This window comes from Homarus americanus, unplaced genomic scaffold (genome assembly GCF_018991925.1).
Source record: "Homarus americanus isolate GMGI-L3 unplaced genomic scaffold, GMGI_Hamer_2.0 scaffold51476, whole genome shotgun sequence".
Classification (NCBI taxonomy): domain Eukaryota; kingdom Metazoa; phylum Arthropoda; class Malacostraca; order Decapoda; family Nephropidae; genus Homarus; species Homarus americanus.
This window is the reverse complement of record NW_024736148.1, coordinates 3338950-3361356: the sequence shown is the minus strand read 5'-3', so window position 1 is coordinate 3361356 and position 22407 is coordinate 3338950. Positions and strand designations below refer to the sequence as shown.

The following is a 22407-nucleotide window of genomic DNA, read 5'->3' as shown; positions in this document are numbered from 1 at the left end:
ACCTGTTTTCCTATTGTTGGAAGAAGACAGTTGGCCAAAGAGTCCAATGAGGATTCTAGATAGTAGGTAGTAGGCAGCTACCAAACAGGGAGGTACTACCATCTGGGAAGATATTGGAAGCATAATGTGTTGACTAATGGTGGACCCTGCTGCCATATGGCATCACAAAAATTGTGACCAAGTCCCAGGTTGCTCATCTGACTTTCTACCTCATTTACACACAATTGCAGGGTCTCAATTGTTACTCTTACTATTAACAACACAACATACATATATCATTTCTCACTATTGATATTTTAATTTTTTTGTTTTTGAATTTATTCATAGCTCTTTATTATTACAAGGGGGTATTATTATTATTATTATTATTATTATTTAGAATTTTTATAGACTTTTATTATTACTGTGTAGGTGTTCGTGATATAATGTTGTCTAGCACTCAGGATGGATGGAAACTCTAAGGTGGTTTTCTTGTATAATATAAGTTATATGGTAGACAGTCTGGTGCTGGAGGTGCCGTGTGGTGAGGGGCTGCTCAGTAGAGACGTTCGGTGAGTAGTGTGTTGAAGGAGGTAGATGTGCAGGAGCTTCGTTAGAGAAGATGTTGCCTGTTGCTGGCCTCCTGGTTGAATGAAAGCTGGACAGCGAGGAGCTTGCTGGAGGAGGTGTTGCGTGTTCAGGAAGATGGGCCAGAATGAATCTCAATGGAGAGACAGAGCTTATATACCCAGCAGCCGTGAGTCACCTATGAGTCATGTTGGGAAAACCCGAGAAAGTCGCCGGTCTTTGGTTCCGTTGCTAAGATACTGCGGCATCTGGTGAGCCCCCCCCCCCAGCTTGGGCCGCTAGTTTGGTTGCTAGGGAAGATGGTAGCAGCTGGTGGCTGCGGCTACGCAGTTGTAGGGGAGAAGTCAACTACAACTGTATGTGTATTTTCTTTTATTATAAATTTTTTTTAAATACTGTTATTAATTTTATTATTATTATTATTATTATTATTATTATTATTATTATTATTATTATTATTATTATTATTATTATTATTTTCTTTTATTATAATTGTTATTTATTAAATATATTTATATTAATTTTACTATTATTATTATTATTATTATTACCATTATCATCATTGGCATAATTATTATTATTATTATTGTTTTATTATATTTTCGCCCCCCAGGCGTTGATGTGGGTCATTAAAAATGACCCGTGCCCGGGTGGGCTAATGCCCTTAAAGAAAACCATATGTCACAAATAACCCATATTTGGCAACCGAGCCCCACGATCGACCTGAATACACTGGATGACATGTCCCCACTAAACAAACCAATCACAGTGGACGAAATAGTAAGAACAATCAATAGCTTTAAGAACAAGGCTCCTGGAGTCAGTAAAATAAATGAACTCATTTTACAGCAATTACCAAGCAACATGGTACTTCTACTAAGAAATATATTCAATGCATCCATAGCTTCAGGCCACTACCCAAAGAAATTTAACACAGCAATTATCAGACTGATACCAAAACCGGGAAAAGCCCCCACAGCAGTAGAAAACTACAGACCAATCTCTCTATTAGAAACTCCGAGAAAAATTTTGGAAAAATAATTAACCACCGATTAAGAACACACCTGGAACTGGAATACAAATACAACCCTAGACAACACGGATTTAGGAAACACAGAGGAACAAACACAGCCATAGCCCTTATATACAAAAGTATTGCAAACGCAATGCATAATAGAGAACAGTGCAACATAGTCTTAAGGGACGTAGCAAAAGCGTTCGATAAGGTCTGGCACTTGGGACTTAAATATAAAATAACCAATCAAGAACTCCCTAACAACTTCACCTCTCTACTGTAATTTCTTAGACAATAGAGAAGCACACATTATAATAGGCAATCACAAAGGCCCAAGCTTCAGATGTTATAGTGGAGTACCACAAGGAAGTAATTTATCCCCAACTCTTTACACAATCTACACTTCAGACATGCCGCCAGCAATTCACGGTGAATACATCGCATATGCTGATGATGTCACCCAGATCATCCGTCATCCAGGCAAGGCCAAACACATGATGGCATTAAAAACAGCTCGCGCCATAATACAAATAAATAATTACGAGAAGAAATGGAAAATAAAAACTAATACACAGAAACTAAAAATCATACACATTTCAAAGATAAACCCAGCACCAATCACAGTAAACAACGAAGAAATACAATACTCAAACGAAGGAAAAATACTGGGGGTAACAATAACAAGAACAGGAATAAAGAAACACATAACAGAGTGTAATAGACTAGCCCAAATACAGCTTACCAAATTAAGAAGATTCGGCAAAATGGAAGAGAAAATACAACTACACCTATTTAAAGCACTTGTCCGCCCCCATCTTGAATACCCGCCAATACCATTAAACACGATCAGCCTTACCAACAAATTAAAACTCCAGGCAACACAAAACAAAGCCATCCGCAGAGCCTCCAAACAACGTCCCCCATACACAACCAAAATTAAAGAGCTTCACGAAAAATACAACATTTTACCACTGAACATAAGAACATACAGCCAAGCACAGGCAGTATGGCACAAACTAGAAGTCATGGAAGACGAAATATATAATCGACTAAAAACAGAGGACACCACAAGATCACACAACTGGTGGCCAAAAAGCCTTCTCCATAACCCTCAAGAGCCAGAACTATTGTACACTAAACAGTAAACAAAAGATGAGAGTATTCTGCTAGTTACTCAAGGACCTAGCAGACCTCTCCAGCTTACACAATTATATACCACAGCATAAATAATTTCTTGACGCAAATAAGATAAAAGATGAGAGTTTTCTACTAGTTACACAAGGACCTAGTAGACCTCTCCAACTTACACAATAACAAACAATCCCTTGCTAGCTAGCTTAGCCTCCTCCCCCCTTGTTCCCTCGAGCTCGGGCGACCTCTTAGTGCGGCCTTCACCACAGCCAATCAAATCGTCTCTGCTAGGTGGATAGCCCACCTGCTCTTATTCTCTACTGCTTTACTTCCCGTTTCATAACTTTCCTTCTACCTTACCTCTTCTCTCCCTTCCCATGGCAAGCCATTGCCATTTTATCTGCATTATCATCATCATCGGAGCTCATTCTACTCTACTCTCCTGAACCAGCATGACCTCTCAACAGCGCCTCACCAACCAGCTCCCTCAGAAAGCTCCTCACCCAACTGGACCTCTGAGCAAGCTTCTCACCACACACCAACTCTCTAGCACTGCACTGTGCACTCTCACCAAAAAGTATCGGTGCAGGGTGAGATCGACGACTTCCGAAACGAAACGTATACACTGTGGTATGTCGGGAAGGTTGGTAAGTGTATCCTCATAACCACCTCCCCCTCCCCCACTAGGTGTTGCCATATGGCTGACAATCAGTGTGTTTGTTTCTTCTTTTCGGATTGTTGCTTTGTGTCGACTGAATGACGATCGAGGGTTCGGTCTGGGTGAACTTGGGTATAAAACAGAGGCAATATGAAGCAGTAGAGATCTACACATGCCAGACGACATGGAAACTTCAGAGGGAAAACGAGGAGCTATTATTGCCCTTCATAACGAAGGGTTCGGCGTCACAGATATTAGCCGGCGGGTTGGTATCCACAGGAACACCGCTGTACGGTGGATTCGGCGATACCTCGAAACTGGTGCTACAGACGACAGGTCTCGGAGCGGCCGTCCACGCTGCACCACCCCTCGGGACAACCAGGTTGAGTGGTTTATTTGGTAGCATAAATTAATGTGGCAATATTCACAAGTATCACAAATAATTTTGTTAACAGGGAACTCCTCATATTTCATACTGTCTATTTATCACTTCCCGACCTTATTTATAACGGTTTGTTTCACTTGACCAGGCCATAGTAGCTGCTCAGCAGGATAACGGCTCTGCCAACATACGGCTGGAACAACTCGCCTCTCCCAATTCCTATTGTCACTGGTCTCAAATTGTTCACACTACAGTATGCACCGATACTTTTTGTTGCGCGTGTACATACAATATATATATATATATATATATATATATATATATATATATATATATATATATATATATATATATATATATATATATATATATATATATATATATATATATATATATATATATATATACAGAAAATGCATTGAGTTTCTATTCTACTGTGGGGTTATGAGATATTTGTGTTCACACTCAGGATGGAATGGAGAAAGGAAACTCACAATGTGCTCTCTATATACATGTTGTATTGGATGTACAATGCAGCTTGGTGCTGGGAAGGCAGCTTGGTTACAAGCGTGATGTAGAGAGAGCTGGTTGGTGAGGACGCTCAGAGAAGGACAGCTTGTGGGTCGCCATGCTCGCCGGCGGGAGCGAGGGCCCCCAGGCAGCGGCGGAGGAGGTGTGGTGTTGCTGGCTGGTTGGTGTAGGTAGAAAGAGGACAGGTCACCACGAGGTCAGGTCTTAAATAGCGGAGGTTGGCGTGGCTTAGTAGTTGACCCCCGCCCCGTGGTGTATGGCGGCGCTGGTTGACCTAGACCACGAGGCATACACTGGGGAATTGGTGGGGCCGGCTACTCAGCGACAAACAGCATTTGTAGGGGAGAAATCCACTACACTACCTCCATCCTGAGTGTGAGATATCTTACTGTACGTACGTATGTGAGCCCATACAAAGAGATAATAGACAACCAAAGAGAATTGACAACTGGCCACATACAGTACGCTACATTACTATCCCCCCCCTTTACCCGTGTATGTTAAGCTAACCTTATAACTTATATACATAAGAACATAAGAAAGTGGGATACTGCAGGAGGCCGACTGGCCCATACAGGGCAGATCCCTTTCACACCCATCCCAGCACTTCCATGTGCCGATCCAACTTCGTCTTGAAGCTCCCTAGCGTCCCCGATCCTACTATAGCACTCGGTAGTCTATTCCACATATCCACAACTCTATTACCAAACCAATGCTTGCCTATATCCTTTCTGAATCGGAATTTATCTAATTTAAAGCCATTTGTTCTAGTTATTTCGTTATTACTGAGCTTCAGAACATCTTCCATTTTACCCTTGTTAATCCCACTTACCCACTTGTACACCTCTATCATATCTCCCCTAACTCTACGCCTCTCTAATGAATGTAAGCCTAAGCTTTTCAGTCTTTCTTCATATGGAAGGTTTCTAATATTATGGATCATTTTTGTCATTCTTCTTTGTACTCTCTCCAAAGAATCTATGTCCATTCTATAATAAGGACACCAGAACTGAACCGCATAATCCATGTGTGGCCTCACTAATGCTAGGTAAAAGTTTCAAGATAACGTCAGCAGTTCTTTACTCACAGACCTAGATATGAACCCAAGAATCCTGTTTGCCTTGTTGCGAACGCTAATACATTGTTTTCTAGGTTTCAAGTCGTTGCTAACAAATACACCTAGATCTTTTTCACAAACTGAGTTTTCTATTTCCGTGTTACCTAGTTTATACTTAACGTTTGTATTCGTCTTCCCTATCTGTAGTACCTTGCATTTATCAGTATTAAAATTCATTTGCCAGTCTACTGACCACTCATGTAAGGTATCTAGATCTCTTTGAAGGTGTTCAAAGTCACTGTCTGAATTTATCACTCTCCCCATTTTGGTATCATCTGCAAATTTACTAATCCTACTAGTTATGCCTAAATCAAGATCATTAATGAATATAACAAACAGCAGAGGGCCTAATACAGATCCCTGGGGAACTCCGCTTTTGACCGCACCCCAGTCTGACTTTAATCCATTTATGCTGACTCTTTGTTTCCTACCAGTTAACCATGACCTTATCCATTTTAATACTGATCCACCTATTCCATGTGCTTCTACCTTCCTTATCAATCTCTCATGAGGGACTCTATCGAATGCTTTACTGAAATCTAAATAAATTATATCATATGACTTATCATTATCTACCGCTTCATATACTTCTGAGAAAAAGCTAAGCAAATTTGTGAGACAAGAACGTCCCTGGGTGAACCCGTGCTGAGAAGAATGAATTAAGTTGAATGTTTCAAGGTGGCTTCTGATTTTGTAGCAATAATTGACTCTAGCAACTTGCCTATGATTGACGTGAGACTAATGGGACGGTAATTTGATGCTATTGATTTATCACCCTTTTTGAAAATCGGAACTACATTTGCAAGTTTCCAAGCTTCTGGCACTAGGCCCGATTCTAATGACTTATTAAATAAAACTGCTAATGGATTACTCAACTCATCTCTACATTCTTTTAATATTCTAGCATATACCTCGTCTGGACCAGGCGATTTATGAGGCTTCAGTTTGTTAATTACTTTAAGCACATCATTACTAGTAATATTGATATTCATCAACATATTTTCTATACTGTCGTTATATACCTTATGAACTTCTGGAAACTGTGCTAGGTTTTCATTTGTGAATACGGAGCGAAAATGACTATTTAACGTACTACACATTTCTAACTCATCATCAGTCATTTCTCCTGTCGTAGTTTTAAGGGGACCTATTGTATCTCTAACCTTTGATTTATACAGTTGATAAAAAGCTTTGGGGTTATTTTTCGATTCGTTTGCTACCTTGATTTCATAATTTCTCTTTGCTTTCCTAATTTCTGTTTTTACCTGTCTTGTTAGCTTCTGATAGTAACCAAGTAAGTGATTTTCGCCTTTCTTAACTTTTCTATATACTCCTTTCTTTTTCCCTAGAAGATCTAAGAGTCTATTATTCATCCATTTTGGTTGGTTCCGTATCGATCTGAATTTTCTTTTAGGGATGTGTTTATTTTGGGCATTATTGATTGTCGCAATAAATTATATTATAACTTATCATACTTAACCTAACCTAACCTAACATATGACCTGTATTTTCTTGTGCAATAGAAAAATGTTTTGCGACAGAAATCCTGTAGAGATAATTCGTCTTATTGTTTAAAGTACTCTAGTCCTTCCACAACATTAAATATAGACATCAATGACGAAAACTTACTTTTTCCAGGCATGAAATAGAGAACAGTGATGAAAACTTCCATGTTGGAGTTATCGGTCTTTTGCATCATTTTCGCACCCAACACGTAAATACACACGATGATACTTGAGCAGTAATTTATTTTAACCTAAAAATAAGGTATGCCTGTTTATATTAACATTGTATATGGCCACAAGTCCTGTAATTTTGCTGGTAAACAGCACATAATAATGCACTTCGGCACCTCAACTACCCTGAGAGATTGGAGCACCTGAACTTACCTGGCTTATACTACAGAGGGCAAGGGGTGACCTGATTGAGGTGTATAAGCATCTCAAGGGGCACTACTCAGTCGAGTGTCCTTACTTGGAGCTGGCGGACGCTTGTCCCACAAGGGGCCACCGCTCAAGATTGAAGAAGCCGCAAGTCCAGAAAACTTTGAGGGCAAACTTTTTCGAAGTGAGAGTTGTGAACTCTTGGAACAATCTGCCAGAAAGTGTGGTGACGGCACCGAGTGTGAGTTCTTTCAAGACCAGACTTGACCAACACTGGAGCAGGTTCAGGAATTAGGTCCATTCAGGAGCTGGTGCATGCCCAGTACTTGCCAACAGTGCATAACAGAGAGCCAGTACATAACTAGTACTTGCCAACCCCCTGTACCTTGCTAATACATTTCTCAAACGCGAACAAAATACTAAATTCCTCGGAGTTATTGTTGATGAGAAACTTAACTGGAGAAACCACATACAAGCCATTCACAGTAAAGTCAATAAACAGTGCGGCATCACACTCGACAGTCACTCACTCTCACAGCAATGAAAGAAATCTATCATGATCTTGTTTACCAACACCTGATACACTGTCACACACTATGGAGGCCTCTGGCTCTTCAAAAACACAATCCCTGGTTACTGCACTAAAGAGAGTTGTACGGACAATGACCTACTTGAAAAAAACAGATCACACAAACGAAAAATTTGCTAAATTGAAAATGTTAAAATTCGAAGATATTAACACCTACTGCTGTGCTCTCTTTATTTACAAATCTATCAATCACTTGCTTGACAATAATTATTTCCAGTTCCGGAATAATCAGAGATACAACTTAAGGCACCCAGAGCTACTAAGACCACCCGCCATGTGCTCCTCTCAGTCCCAGACCTCCATAAAATATCAAGGTGTGAAGGTGTGGAACAACTTACCCCCACCCATCCACGCAAAGACTTTAAATCATCTCTTAAAAAATATCTATTGTCTATTGTAGTGGACGTCTCCCCTACAAACTAACTGCGTAGCAGCCCACCACCTGCTATCACATTCCAATGTGCCGCCTTCCCTAGCAACCAACCAGATGTTACCGTATCTTAGCAACGGAACTAGTCACCGGCTACTTCTCGGGTTTTCCCACCATGACTCATAGCCGCTGCTGGGTGTATATAAGTTCTGTCTCTCCCTTGAGATTCAGTCAGACCATTCTTCTTGAACTAGCAACACCTCCTCCTCCGCCGCTGCCTGGCTGCCCCTCGCATCTCCTCGCCTGCCTGGCGGTCCTCGCTCCCGCCAGCGAGCATGTCCTTCTCTGAGCTTCCTCCCCAACCAACTCTCATTCTGGCCCATCTTCCTGAACACGCAACACCTCCTCCAGCAAGCTCCTAGCTGTCCAGCATTCATTCAACCAGGAGGCCAGCAACAGGCAACATCTTCTCTAACGAACCTCCTGCACATCTACCTCCTTCGACAAGCTACTCACCGCACGTCTCTACCAAGCAGCCCCTCACCACACAGCATCTCCAGCACCAGACTGTCTATCATATAACTTATATATTATACAAGAAAACCACATTAGAGTTTCCTTCCATCCTGAGTGCTAGACGACATTAATATCTCGATACCCCTACACTATGTATTAATATTTCTTTTAATACCTATTATATTTACAGTACCTGCTTTTAGTGTACCATCAAAACCGTTTTATCGGAAATTATCATGTAAATAGACAAAAAATTACCATTGCAATAAACATATTTGCCAACTAGACATAATCCTGACAGCTCTGTCCTCTTGTTCAACCTTAATACTTTTAGCTTCAAGGCATCTTCCACATCACGCTTTTTGACACACTGAATACCCAAGTTCCTGAAGACACATTGCATGGAATCAGGGTTGATGGTCATTGTACATACACCCTTTTACACCCCTCCTTGCCCACCAGATTGTGTGGATGTGCACGATAAGTATTGTACAACCCATGTTTTTCAATTCCACTGTAATTTATGTATATACTTATAATATATATATATATATATATATATATATATATATATATATATATATATATATATATATATATATATATATATATATATATATATATATATATATATATATATATATATATATATATATATATATAATATATATATATATATATATATATATATATATATATATATATATATATATATATATATATATATATATATATATATATATATATATATATATATTGAAATGATAACCGTGGTAACATTATGAGATGTTCTTATTACCAACATGCTATTGTACTATTCCAGATGATACTAAATGTTACATAATACTTCCTTGAGATAAATGTATAGTATATATCGGGTGCCTAAAAGAGAGCTGAGGTTCTCAACTGGCCCAGCTATGTTAATATTGTTATTATTATCCTCTCTGTATCTGGGTTTTTCTGGCTAAATACACTTTTCAATTCAATTCATCAGTGCGTGACAGAGACGTGACCGATCGCCCAAGCGGCTAACGAACCGATCAGTGGTGAAGAGGATACAAGTTAATAATGGACATACACCACAGCTGGTTGCCTCTACGCTCCCTCTCTGCAGCTTGAGGGAACCAATGACGTCACAATTACATAAGAACATAACATAAGAACATAAGAAAGTGGGATACTGCAGGAGGCCGACTGGCCCATACAGGGCAGATCCCTTTCACACCCATCCCAGCACTTCCATGTGCCTATCCAACTTCGTCTTGAAGCTCCCTAGCGTCCCCGATCCTACTATAGCACTCGGTAGTCTATTCCACATATCCACAACTCTATTTCCAAACCAGTGCTTGCCTATATCCTTTCTGAATCGGAATTTATCTAATTTAAAGCCATTTGTTCTAGTTATTTCGTTATTACTGAGCTTCAGAACATCTTCCATTTTACCCTTGTTAATCCCACTTACCCACTTGTACACCTCTATCATATCTCCCCTAACTCCACGCCTCTCTAATGAATGTAAGCCTAAGCTTTTCAGTCTTTTCTTCATATGGAAGGTTTCTAATATTATGGATCATTTTTGTCATTCTTCTTTGTACTCTCCAAAGAATCTATGTCCATTCTATAATAAGGACACCAGAACTGAACCGCATAATCCATGTGTGGCCTCACCAATGCTAGGTAAAGTTTCAAGATAACGTCAGCAGTTCTGTTACTCACAGACCCTGATATGAACCCAAGAATCTGTTTGCCTTGTTGCGAACGCGCTAATACATTGTTTTCTAGGTTTCAAGTCGTTGCTAACAAATACACCTAGATCTTTTTCACAAACTGAGTTTTCTATTTCCGTGTTACCTAGTTTATACTTAACGTTTGTATTCGTCTTCCCTATCTGTAGTACCTTGCATTTATCAGTATTAAAATTCATTTGCCAGTCTACTGACCACTCATGTAAGGTATCTAGATCTCTTTGAAGGTGTTCAAAGTCACTGTCTGAATTTATCACTCTCCCCATTTTGGTATCATTTTGGTATTACTCGCAGCTTTTTGGCAGTCACGTGACTTTTTAACAAATTTAACCCTTTTTTTTACACGTTTTGGCCTAATTTATTTAAAAAATATCATTACCACAGTGAATTTAAGCGTTTTATTTTCCCATTAACCTGCCATCTTACGAAAACAATCCGACCGTCAACTCGTCAATGTGAACTCAAGGAACAATCTGCCAGAGGGTTGCGACGGCATTGACCAGACCAACATTGGAGCAGGTTCAGAATTTTCAGATACATTCAGGAACCAGTGAATGCCCAGTACTTGCCAACAGTGTGTATCATAGACGTGACCGACCGCCCAAGCGGTTAACGAGCCGATGAGTGGTGAAGAGTGAAAAAATAAAAATGTTAATTACATACGAAAGTAAGAAATTGGGAATTTCTATTCGATTAGGGGAATCTTGACGATCAGATTTATGCAAATTTGAACCACAGCGTCTGGCAGAATTGTGTAACCATCATAAAGTGGGTAACGTACCGCAAGACTAGCTTTTTAGCGTCACGTATAACCGAATAACCTCTGTTTATTCAGTCTAATAAAACAAACAGCAAACGTGATTTCACTATTTATCGGCTTACTTCGGGCAGTTCGTTTGTTTTTATGGCCTCTATTATTATCCTGGGGTAACACTGTACCACCAAGACTTCCGGATACACTTTTCCTTGAATTGATAGTGATAAATGACTCTTATACAATCAGGATACTTAACGCCGTACTTATACGTCACAGTAAATATTGTAGGGAAAGTAAACTTACAATTCCTTGAAGAGCATGATGACGTGACCTCACACTTCGCAGGTCGAATACAGACTGTCGGGTAAACCAGAGCCAGCCAGATCCCCTTCTGCATTCCTACCACAATCTTATCTTATCTTATTTTATGAAAAGGGAACTGTATGCCTCAGGACTTGGGTTCAGCATCGTACATGTGGACCACCAATCTTGAGGTGTGTCGACATCAACAGACGTACAGCAGTTGAGTCATACGCCTCACTATAATGACTCGTCAAGAAACACTAGTTACGTCCGGCAGGACCGGCACACGGCCACGCAAAGTCGTACACCCACGCTAAACCTCCACAAACATTTTTTTTATGCTCCCGAGAGAAACGGCAGGACTTGGCATTAACAATATACGATAAATTAATAAACAGCGACGCAGATGACAGCATGTACACCATACAGGAAAGAACATATTGTCCGCTAAAACTCAATCCAGGTGATCCACAGGATGACGCAACCCACACTAGGAAATATCCCACTAGAATCACTGAACCAGGAAACTTCAATGAACTGTACTTGTAGGGCATAAGATTATTAAGCTGTATGACTTGTCTGTTTTTAAGGTAAGAAAAAGTAAATAGTTAAGGTACGACATTGAGGCACAGCTGTAATATATATATATATATATATATATATATATATATATATATATATATATATATATATATATATATATATATATATATATATATATATATATATATATATATATATATATATACTGTACATAGGGCCGTCCCTAGGAGGGTGCGGGGCCCGGGGCAACTCAGCCACTGCGGGGCCCCAGAAAATATATATGTGGAGTCAGATTATGCGGTCAGAGGAACCCACTCCCACCAACCCCCATGGGACTGTCGCTATGGATGGTAAGGTCACGGTTGTGGCGTAAGCCGTCAGGTCAGATTAACCAGTCAACAGGTATATATATATATATATATATATATATATATATATATATATATATATATATATATATATATATATATATTTCATTAGCCGAATAAAGCACGCGGACTTCGACATACAATCAACACCTCACCCCGCCAGGATTCGAACCGATTACCCACGAGCCCATGACTGTGACCGGGGAACGCTACCTCTAGACCACCAGGATACTAAAAGCAGTCCTAGACAATGTTATATTTCACACAAAGCCTGTTCAACGAGCTTATGGCGCAGTGAACCTCTAATGGGGATTACCCGTATCACTTTGGTGGTTATCATGTGTGTGTATATATATATATATATATATATATATATATATATATATATATATATATATATATATATATATATATATATATATATAAAATAATGGAGGAAACTGCATCGAGCCTATTGGCCCATACTGGGCAGTCCCGTTTACACCCATCCCCCATTGCTCATATAAGCATCCAACCTATGTTTGAAGCTATCCAGAGCATTCTAGTTAATGTTGATATTTGGTAACTTCCATTCATCCACTACTCTGTGGATTTAATTACACGTCCTATTTTAGTGTCATCAGCAAATTTACTTATAATGGTCCAAGTGCTGAGCCTTGGGGAACTCCACTAGTGACGTTGCTCCAATGGGAATTAGTGCCGTTAATGCTCACTCTCTGTTTCCCGTCCTGTAACCACGCCCTAATCCATTTTAGAATATTACCTTTAATGCCATGAGCTTCTACCTTTCTTATTAGTCTTTCGTGGGGGACTCTGTCGAAGACTTTGCTAAAGTCGAGATATACCACATCATAATTGTGCCCCTCGTCCACCCATTCTAAAACTGATGAAAAGAATGTTAATAGATTAGTTAAACATGAACGCCTACTTGTGAAGCCATGCTGGGAATCATTGATCAATTTGTGCTTCTCCAGGTGGTTTCGAATAGAGTTTGAAATGATTGCTTCCAGTAATTTGCCTACAATTGATGTTAGACTGATTGGACGGTAGTTAGAGGATAGTGATCTATCCCCCTTCTTGAAAATCGGTATTACATTCGCTATCCTCCAGGATTCTGGTACTACACCTGTTAAACAACTTTGCTAAGGGAATACTAAGCTCTTCCTTACATTCCTTTAATACTCTGGCAAATATCTCATCGGGACCAGGTGACTTATTAGGCTTTAGTTTGTCTATTTGTTTACTAACATCGTTACTAGTCACTACTATCTTGCTTAATTTATTTTCTTCACTATCTCTGAATAAAGCCAGTGCCTCGGGTATCATGTTTTAGTTTTCGGTGGTGAAAACTGTTGAAAAATATTTATTCAGATTATTGCTCATTTATCCGTCGTTATCAGCTAGCTCGCCGGTATCTGACTGTATTGGCCCAATCTTTTCTCGTGTTTTAGTTTGATACATTTGATGGAATCCCTTGGGGTTTGTCTTTGCCTCCCTTGCTATCCTCAGCTCATTATTCCTCTTTGCTTTCCTTATCTCGGTCTTAACCCTACCGGCCAATACCTTATAATAATCCCGGAGGTAAATTTCGCCACTATTTATCCTCCTACCTATAGCCTTCCTTTGACCAATAATGTTCTTTAAATAATTATTTATCCATTTAGGGTCATTGTTGTTTGATCTGAGTTTCTTGTATGGTATGTTCTGCCTTTGTGCATTAAGTAACTCATTATTTAAATTGTGGAACTCGGCAACCTCAGATCTCGTTATGAGGTCGGTTTCAACCGTTAGGTCCATGTAGTTCACTCTCAAGCGTGATGCCCCTTCTCTCAACTGCCTCTTCAAACTATCAAAGTTTGCCCTTCTGAAATCTGGGACTTCTGTGGAATTTTCTTTACGGCTGCCCTGAAAATCTAACTGGAATCTAATTTCTTTGTGATCTCTCTTTGCAAGTTCGTTCCCTACCTCGACATTACTAATGAGGTTTTCTCTGTTAGACAGAACTAAATCGAGTATATTATTACCCCGAGTGGGTTCGGTTATATGTTGACTTAGGAAAGAGTCTTGGATCGTTTCAAGAAAATCCTCTGATTCTGAGTTACCCGTAAGGTCAATCCAATCTATTTGGCCAAGGTTAAAGTCGTCTACTATACAGACTTTGTTGTGTATGGAAGCCCTGCGCATTTCATCCCAGATAAGTCGCTCATTAACTCTATCAAGATTGGAAGGTCTATATATTACTCCTGTTATTAATTTATCCCTACCGTCGATTACATAAGAACATAAGAATGGAGGAAACTGCAGCGGGCCTATTGGCCCATACTGGGCAGTCCCGTTTACACCCAACCCCTATTGCTCATATGAGCATCCAACCTATGTTTGAAGCAATTCAGCGTATTCGAGTTAATGATGATATTTGGTAACTTGTTCCATTCATCCACTACTCTGTTTCCAAACCAGTGTTTACCTATTTCACGCCTAAATCTAAATTTGTCTAATTTAAAACCATTGTTACGAGTTCGCTCCTGGTTGGATAGTTTGAGTACCTTTGTAATGTCCCCTTTGTTTAGCCCTGCTTCCACTTATACACCTCTATCAGGTCGCCCCTCGCTCTACGTCTCTCGAGGGAGTGCAAATTAAGATGCTTTAACCTGTCTCTATACTCAAGGTTCCTAATGCCCGGGATTAGTCTTGTCATTCTCCTCTGAATTCTTTCCAAGGATTCTATATCCATTCTGTAATACGGTGACCAGAACTGAACTGCATAATCCAGGTGTGGTCTCACAAGAGCAAGATACAGTTTTAGGATGACCTCGCTAGTCTTGTAACTAACACTCCTTTGTATGAACCCAAGTACTTTATTAGCCTTGTTACGAGCAAAAACACATTGTTTACTTGGCTTAAGGTTCCTGTATGTATATTATGTATGCTGGATTATATATTATGTATGTATATTATGTATGTGCTCCATTTATGTACTATTTATTCAGCCTAGCTAGCAGTGTGTGGCAATATACTTAAGATATCCCACATGCTTAATTAATGTGCCTGGCGACATATGGAAGCTGCTAATGTCTCACTTGCCATACGTCGTCTATAGCAGTTGACAAGGAGCCTAGCTGAGGAGCGCTACCTCCCTCTGTGTACATATCTCTTATCCAGTAAATTGAACCTACAAAACTATACAGGTGTTTGTGTTCGCTCCTGTATATAGAACTTATTATTCAGAACCTAACATGGCGCAGTGCGTAGTTTTACTGGACAATTACGAGTGATAGTGCAAAGTTTGTGGAAAGCCGGCTTATGGACTCCTGCCCTGTGTCAACCGCCGCCATCCGTCCTCGAAGAATTTAGCAACTTTGAGCAGTGTCAGTGACAGTGATTTTCTGTGAAGTGTTTAGTGCATTGTGTGTTTCGTGCCATTCATGTGTGACCTTGTTTTAAAGGATTTCCAAGGTATACGGCATGTTCTGGGCATTTGTGGGGAGTAGAGTTCAGTGCACCCTTCTCTGACCGTTTCCAGAGGGTGACTGAGCTCCTCGCTGTCTCCAACCCCCCCTCACAGCGCCGCCTCCACCCCCCCTCACAGCTGGGGCGAGACGCTCTGCCTGCCCGGGACACACACACACACATACATGTACTAACACTCGCTGACCGCGCGGCTCTCTTATATATATTTTATATATATAACCTACTTATCTGTGTATTTAATTAATTTTTTTGTCTGAAATCTTGTTGATACGACGGGCTGACCGGTCAACACTGATTTAAGACACAGTACACAGATGAAGTAGTTATGTCTCATGCCTTACGTAGCCGTGGACCCAGCGCCTGGATGAGTCAAGCGGATGATAGTCCCGCAGAGATGGATGACCAGGCCGGCCACGACGCTCCAGCCCCCACAACATCGCGCAGCCCTTCACCTCAATATTCAGCGTTGTCTCCAGAGATAATTGCTTTACTGAAGTTTATGAGAGATGAAAGACGCGAGGATGAAGCTCACAGACGTGTGGCGGATGAACACAGAAGGCAAGCAGAGGCAGAGAGAGACCACCAACGGAGATTGGAAGACAGTGCACGGTTTGAAGCCTTGATATCTCGCCTCACTGTTAACCAAGCCCCTGGCTCTAACACTGCCTCGGTACTGACTGGTTCAGATACCTCATCCATGCTTCCTTCACGCCCCCCAGCCCCACCTAAAGCAGCAGCTCAAACACCGCCCATCTTGAAGCCTGATGTGAATTTCCAGACTTTTCGTGAATGGCGGCGACGGTGGACTGATTATTCTACAATGGTGGATCTCCAGAGTTTGTCACAGCCTAAACAACTCATCCAGCTGCGTATGTGCCTGTCCTTGGAAATTCAGCGTGTCTTGGAACATACGTTGCAGGTACCTCCGACCTCTTCGTTGTCTGTAGAGGAGGTACTGGACATTCTACAACGGCACATCAAAGGACAGCAGAATGAAGCTCTGCGCAGGAGGGAATTGTTTAGCTGCAGACAGATGGAGGGTGAGTCTTTTGACGCCTTTTATGTACGTCTTAAGGGAGCCTCGGAAGAGGTAGATATATGTCTAGGCCACCACCAGCAGTGCGAGGAGACCCAGTTGAAGCAGGTGATCCTGATGGGTGTTAAGGACGAGGAACTTGTCCAACGCCTCACCTCCCTCGACTCTTCCTCTTCTCTCAAGGATGTGTTGACGATATGTCGCTCCTATGAGGCTGCCAGGTGTGCCACCTCTGCCATCCGAGCTCCCCCTACAGCTGTACGCGCTGTGTCCCGGTACAAGAAGGACAAGAAGTCTGCTCCTACGCCTTCGCCCACCACGTCCACGCCCGGTTCATTTTGTAACAACTGTGGTAAGCAGCACGGAACACAGGTGTGTCCAGCTGCTGAGTCTACCTGCAACAGTTGTGACCGTAAGGGCCACTGGTCACTCACAGTACGGTGCCCAGCCAAACGCGTCCAGTGCAATGTGTGCGGTCGTCTGGGCCACTATGACAAGTGTTGCCCTTCCAACAAACCCAAGGGACAGCGTCGGCGGAAGCTTCAGCGCCCTTCCACCAGTGAGGGCCGCCCACAGTCGCCAAATCAGAGGCACGACGACCCTGGACAAAGCCCGACCCATATTAGGAGGGTGTACTCCTCGCATCCCAGGACCAAAGTCCCCCAGTACATCAGCGTCATCGTGACCTACGGCAGTGTGTCATCCCGTCTTCAGATGTTGCCTGACACCGGCGCTGATGCTACAGTCATCGGTCCCCAGCATTTGCAATGCTTGGGGCTCTCTCCAAGTGATCTAGGACCGCCCCCCAAGGATCTCCGCTTTATGGCAGATGGTTCACAGATGACCCCGGCCCTGGGTTCACTCCAAGCACAAGTCACCTTTGGCAGCAGGTCGTGTCAAGCCTGGATTGATGTGCATAACGGTGTCCCGACTCCTTTGCTGTCCTACAGACATTGTCAAGAGTTGGCCATCATCTCCCAGGACTTCCCCAAACCTATTCTTGAGGTAAAACACGCCAACAGGGTGCAAAAAGGGAGCAGCAACGACCCTGCTGCCGCCCTACCCCTGCCTCTTGCCAGTGACACCTCTCCTTCGGATGCTCGGAAGTACTTCCTGAAGGAATTCAGCGACGTTCTGGTGACCAAGTCCGCTCTAGAATCCAAGCCTCTCAAGAAGATGGTAGGTCCCCCCATGAGGATCCACCTGAGGGACGACGCGAAGCCCTTCGCTATTTACACCCCTCGACTGGTTCCCCTGGCCTTCCGCGAGGCGGTCAAAAACGAGCTGGACTCCATGGTCGCCCAAGAAATTATTGCACCAACCGGCGATGACCCGTCTCCATGGTGTCACCCTATGGTTGTCGTCGCAAAACCTAAAGGTGGTGTTCGGATCACCACTGACCTCTCCAAGCTCAACAGCCAGGTGTCTCGTCCTGCGCACCCTTCTCCCACGCCCTTTGCAGCTATACGCAGTGTGAACCCGAAGGCGCGCTTCTTCACGACGATGGATGCCCTGTGTGCATACTGGCAGATAGAGCTTGCCGAAGAAGACCGACCACTCACAACTTTCATCACCCCGCATGGACGTTACAGTTATTGCTGTGGCCCCATGGGATTCGCCGCTACAGGAGACGCTTTCTGTCTTCGAGGTGATATGGCTCTACAAGATCTGGCAAACTGCGTGAAAGTGGTCGACGACATACTCGTGTACGACGAGGATTACATGGATCACCTCCGCCGTATCTACGAGGTACTCAACCGGTGCCGGAAGCACTGCATTACCCTAAATGCCGACAAGTTCGTTCTGGCCAGCTCTTCAGTTGACTTTTGTGGGTACACCCTTTCAGGGAATGGTATCGCAGCTGACCCGGAAAAGGTCCGCGCCATCACGGATTTTCCCACCCCTGCTAACCTTACCGACTTGAGGTCCTTCATCGGTCTCGTCAACCAGTTAGCAGAGTTTTCGTCGGACATCTCCGCAGCTGCTCAACCACTTCGCCCCCTGATGAGCCCCAAGAGGACATTCCTGTGGACCCCCGACCACGACAAGGCCTTCCAGCAAGTGAAACAGGCCCTGTCTCGTCCACCTGTCCTCGCCACGTTTGACCCAGCCTTGCCGACAGTTCTGCAGACAGATGCCTCACGCTTGTATGGCGTGGGATACGCCCTACTGCAGGATCATGGTGGAGGGCAGTTCCGGCTCGTCCAGTGTGGCTCGCGTTTCCTCTCTGACACTGAGACGCGCTACGCCACTATTGAGTTGGAGCTGTTGGCTGTGGTTTGGGCGATGTCCAAGTGCAGGTTTTACCTCATAGGCCTGCAACACTTTCACCTAGTGACCGACCATCGCCCGCTTGTCCCGATCCTCAACCACTACACGCTAGACGCCGTTGAGAACCCTCGCCTCCAGCGTCTGAAAGAGAAGCTCTCGGCGTACATCTTCACAGCAGTGTGGCGTGCTGGTAAGGAGCTCTGCATCCCTGATGCCTTATCCCGCTCTCCTGTCAGCCGCCCTACTCCAGAAGACCATGTGCTCGACGCCGACCTCGCTCTTTCCGTCAGGACTGTGGTCACTCTCCATGCCGTCCAATCCCTTCGTTCGGACCTGTCACCAGATGACGACAAGGCAATGGAGGACCTTCGAACAGCGGCCCGAGATGACCCTTCCTACGTCCGACTTGTCGAGTGTGTGAGGAATGGATTTCCTAGCAACCGCTACGATCTTCACAACACCCTGCTCCCGTATTGGAAACTCCGCGATGAACTCTACTGCGACGGAGACCTTGTTCTGTACGGAGCACGTGTAGTTGTCCCTGCTGCATCACGTCCCCACGCCTTGGCTCGCCTTCACGACAGTCACCGTGGAGCTGAGGCCACCAAACGACGTGCACGACAGACTGTGTTCTGGCCCGGCATCAACTCCGACATCTCCAATGTTGTCCGTGCGTGTGAGCCCTGCCAAGTATTACAACCCAGCCAGCAGCAGGAACCCTTCATGAGTGACGACAACCCCACCCGCCCCTTTGAGTCTGTGTCAGCCGACTTTTTCTCTGTGTCAGGAAAGTCCTTCCTTGTTATCATCGACCGTCTCTCTGGTTGGCCGGTTGTCATCAAGTGCGGTAATGACACGACGTCTGCCGCCACCATCAGCAAGTTCCGCCACTACTTCCGTGACGTGGGCGTTCCTGTGCGCCTGCGAACCGACGGAGGGCCTCAGTTCACAAGCCGGGACTTTGCTGTGTTCCTTGACCGATGGGGAGTCCGGCATGTGTTGTCATCGCCCCATTACCCGCAGTCCAACGGCCACGCTGAGGCTGCTGTCAAATCCCTGAAGCACCTCATCCTTAAGGTGGCCCCTTCTGGGAACATTGACTGCGAGGCCTTCGACCGGGGTCTTCTTGAACTCCGCAACACACCTAACTACACCGGACGCTCCCCTGCCCAGGTTTTGTATGGACGCCCCCTTCGTTCTTGTGTCCCTGCTCACCCTCAATCCTTCTCCAAGGAGTGGCAGGCCAAGACAGAGGATTGTGATCGCCGAGCCGCCGAACGTGTTCAGGACGTCGTCGCCCGCTACAACGACCACGCCCGTTCTCTCCCCAGGTTGAGTGTCGGCACCCAAGTCCGTGTTCAGGACCCGACCTCCCTACGTTGGGACAAAGTAGGCGTAGTCATGGGTCTCGGTAGGTCACGGGACTACCAGGTGCGGTTACCCAGTGGTCGTGTGTGGTGGAGGAACCGCCGTTTTCTCCGCCCCGTAACAATGCCTTCTGCTGGCCCCGCCACCAGTGTTGAGTCCCATACCCTTCCCAGTGATGAAGTCCCTCGACGCTCAGAACGGATCCAGAAGAAAAGGTCCGCTCAAGACTTTGCTATGAGCGTATAGGGGGGGAGGGAGGTGTATGTATATTATGTATGCTGGATTATATATTATGTATGTATATTATGTATGTGCTCCATTTATGTACTATTTATTCAGCCTAGCTAGCAGTGTGTGGCAATATACTTAAGATATCCCACATGCTTAATTAATGTGCCTGGCGACATATGGAAGCTGCTAATGTCTCACTTGCCATACGTCGTCTATAGCAGTTGACAAGGAGCCTAGCTGAGGAGCGCTACCTCCCTCTGTGTACATATCTCTTATCCAGTAAATTGAACCTACAAAACTATACAGGTGTTTGTGTTCGCTCCTGTATATAGAACTTATTATTCAGAACCTAACAGTTCCTACTTATCATTACTCCTAAATCTCTCTCGCAGTCGGATTTCTCTATGGCATCGTTGTTCATCTGGTATCTGGTTTCCCTGTTTACATCTCCTATACTGAGAAACCAGATACCAGATGAACAACGATGCCATAGTGAAATCCGACTGCGATTAATTCTATCCAAATCTTGTCTGTATTTCGCTCAGTTTTTATTTCCTTATTTATTTCATATTTCAGATTATCCCTGACATAGATTGCTACTCCGCCTCCTTTCCTTATCTGCCTATAGGTATGGAATAATTTGTAACCTGCAATTTGGTATTCAACAGTTAACTCACGTGTGTCTAGGTTGATCCATGTTTCAGTGAATGCTATTATATCGATTTTTTCGGTACATACCAAGGCCCGAATATCATCCATTTTGTTTCTCATACTTCTACTGTTCACGTAGTAGACATTTAAGTTAGTCGTGTTCTGAGTCCTCCCTTTGCCGCGTTTAGGTTCTAACTCGCTGTCTAATTTAGTTTTGTCATCATTCCTAACACTATTTCCCTGTAACCTTTCACTTTGTTTACCCGCTCCCACTGCAGTCTCCTCCACCCCCGTGCTCACATGTTCCCCTAGCAGTTTAAAGACTTCGACATCTTTTGGACTGCCCTTTCGAGAGTCCCAGCCAGGGTTGTTACTCCATCCCTAGACAGATGCACCCCATCCCTAGCATATATATATATATATATATATATATATATATATATATATATATATATATATATATATATATATATATATATATATATATATATATATATATATATATATATATATATATTGTAGGGGTATCGAGATATTAATGTTGTCTAGCACTCAGGATGGAAGGAAACTCGAATGTGGTTTTCTTGTATAATATATAAGTTATATGAAGACAGTCTGGTGCTGGAGGTGCCGTGTGGTGGGGAGCTGCTCAGTAGAAGACGTTCGGTGAGTAGCGTGTTGAAGGAGGTAGATGTGCAGGAGCTTCGTTAGAGAAGATGTTGCCTGTTGCTGGCCTCCTGGTTGAATAAATGTTAACAGCTAGGAGCTTGCTGGAGGAGGTGTTGCTTGTTCAGGAAGATGGGCCAGAATGAGAGTTGGTTGGTGAGGAAGCTCAGAGAAGGACAGCTGGTGGGTCACCATGCTCGCTGGCGGGAGCGAGGACCGCCAGGCTATACTGCCAGAT

General features: G+C 43.3%; 1 protein-coding gene across 3 annotated transcripts in view; it reads right to left on the bottom strand.

The window, feature by feature from the left end:
- LOC121872051 (phosphatidylinositol transfer protein alpha isoform-like) overlaps positions 1–11650 on the bottom strand; it is a 55759-nt gene extending 44109 nt beyond the window's left edge. For all 3 annotated transcript variants that reach the window (XM_042374723.1, XM_042374721.1, XM_042374722.1), the window contains exon 1: positions 11565–11650. In XM_042374723.1, coding sequence (XP_042230657.1) covers positions 11565–11581 — 17 coding nt within the window. In that variant the 5' untranslated portion in view covers positions 11582–11650. The remainder of the gene's footprint in view (positions 1–11564) is intronic.
- Positions 11651–22407: the final 10757 nt, after the last annotated feature.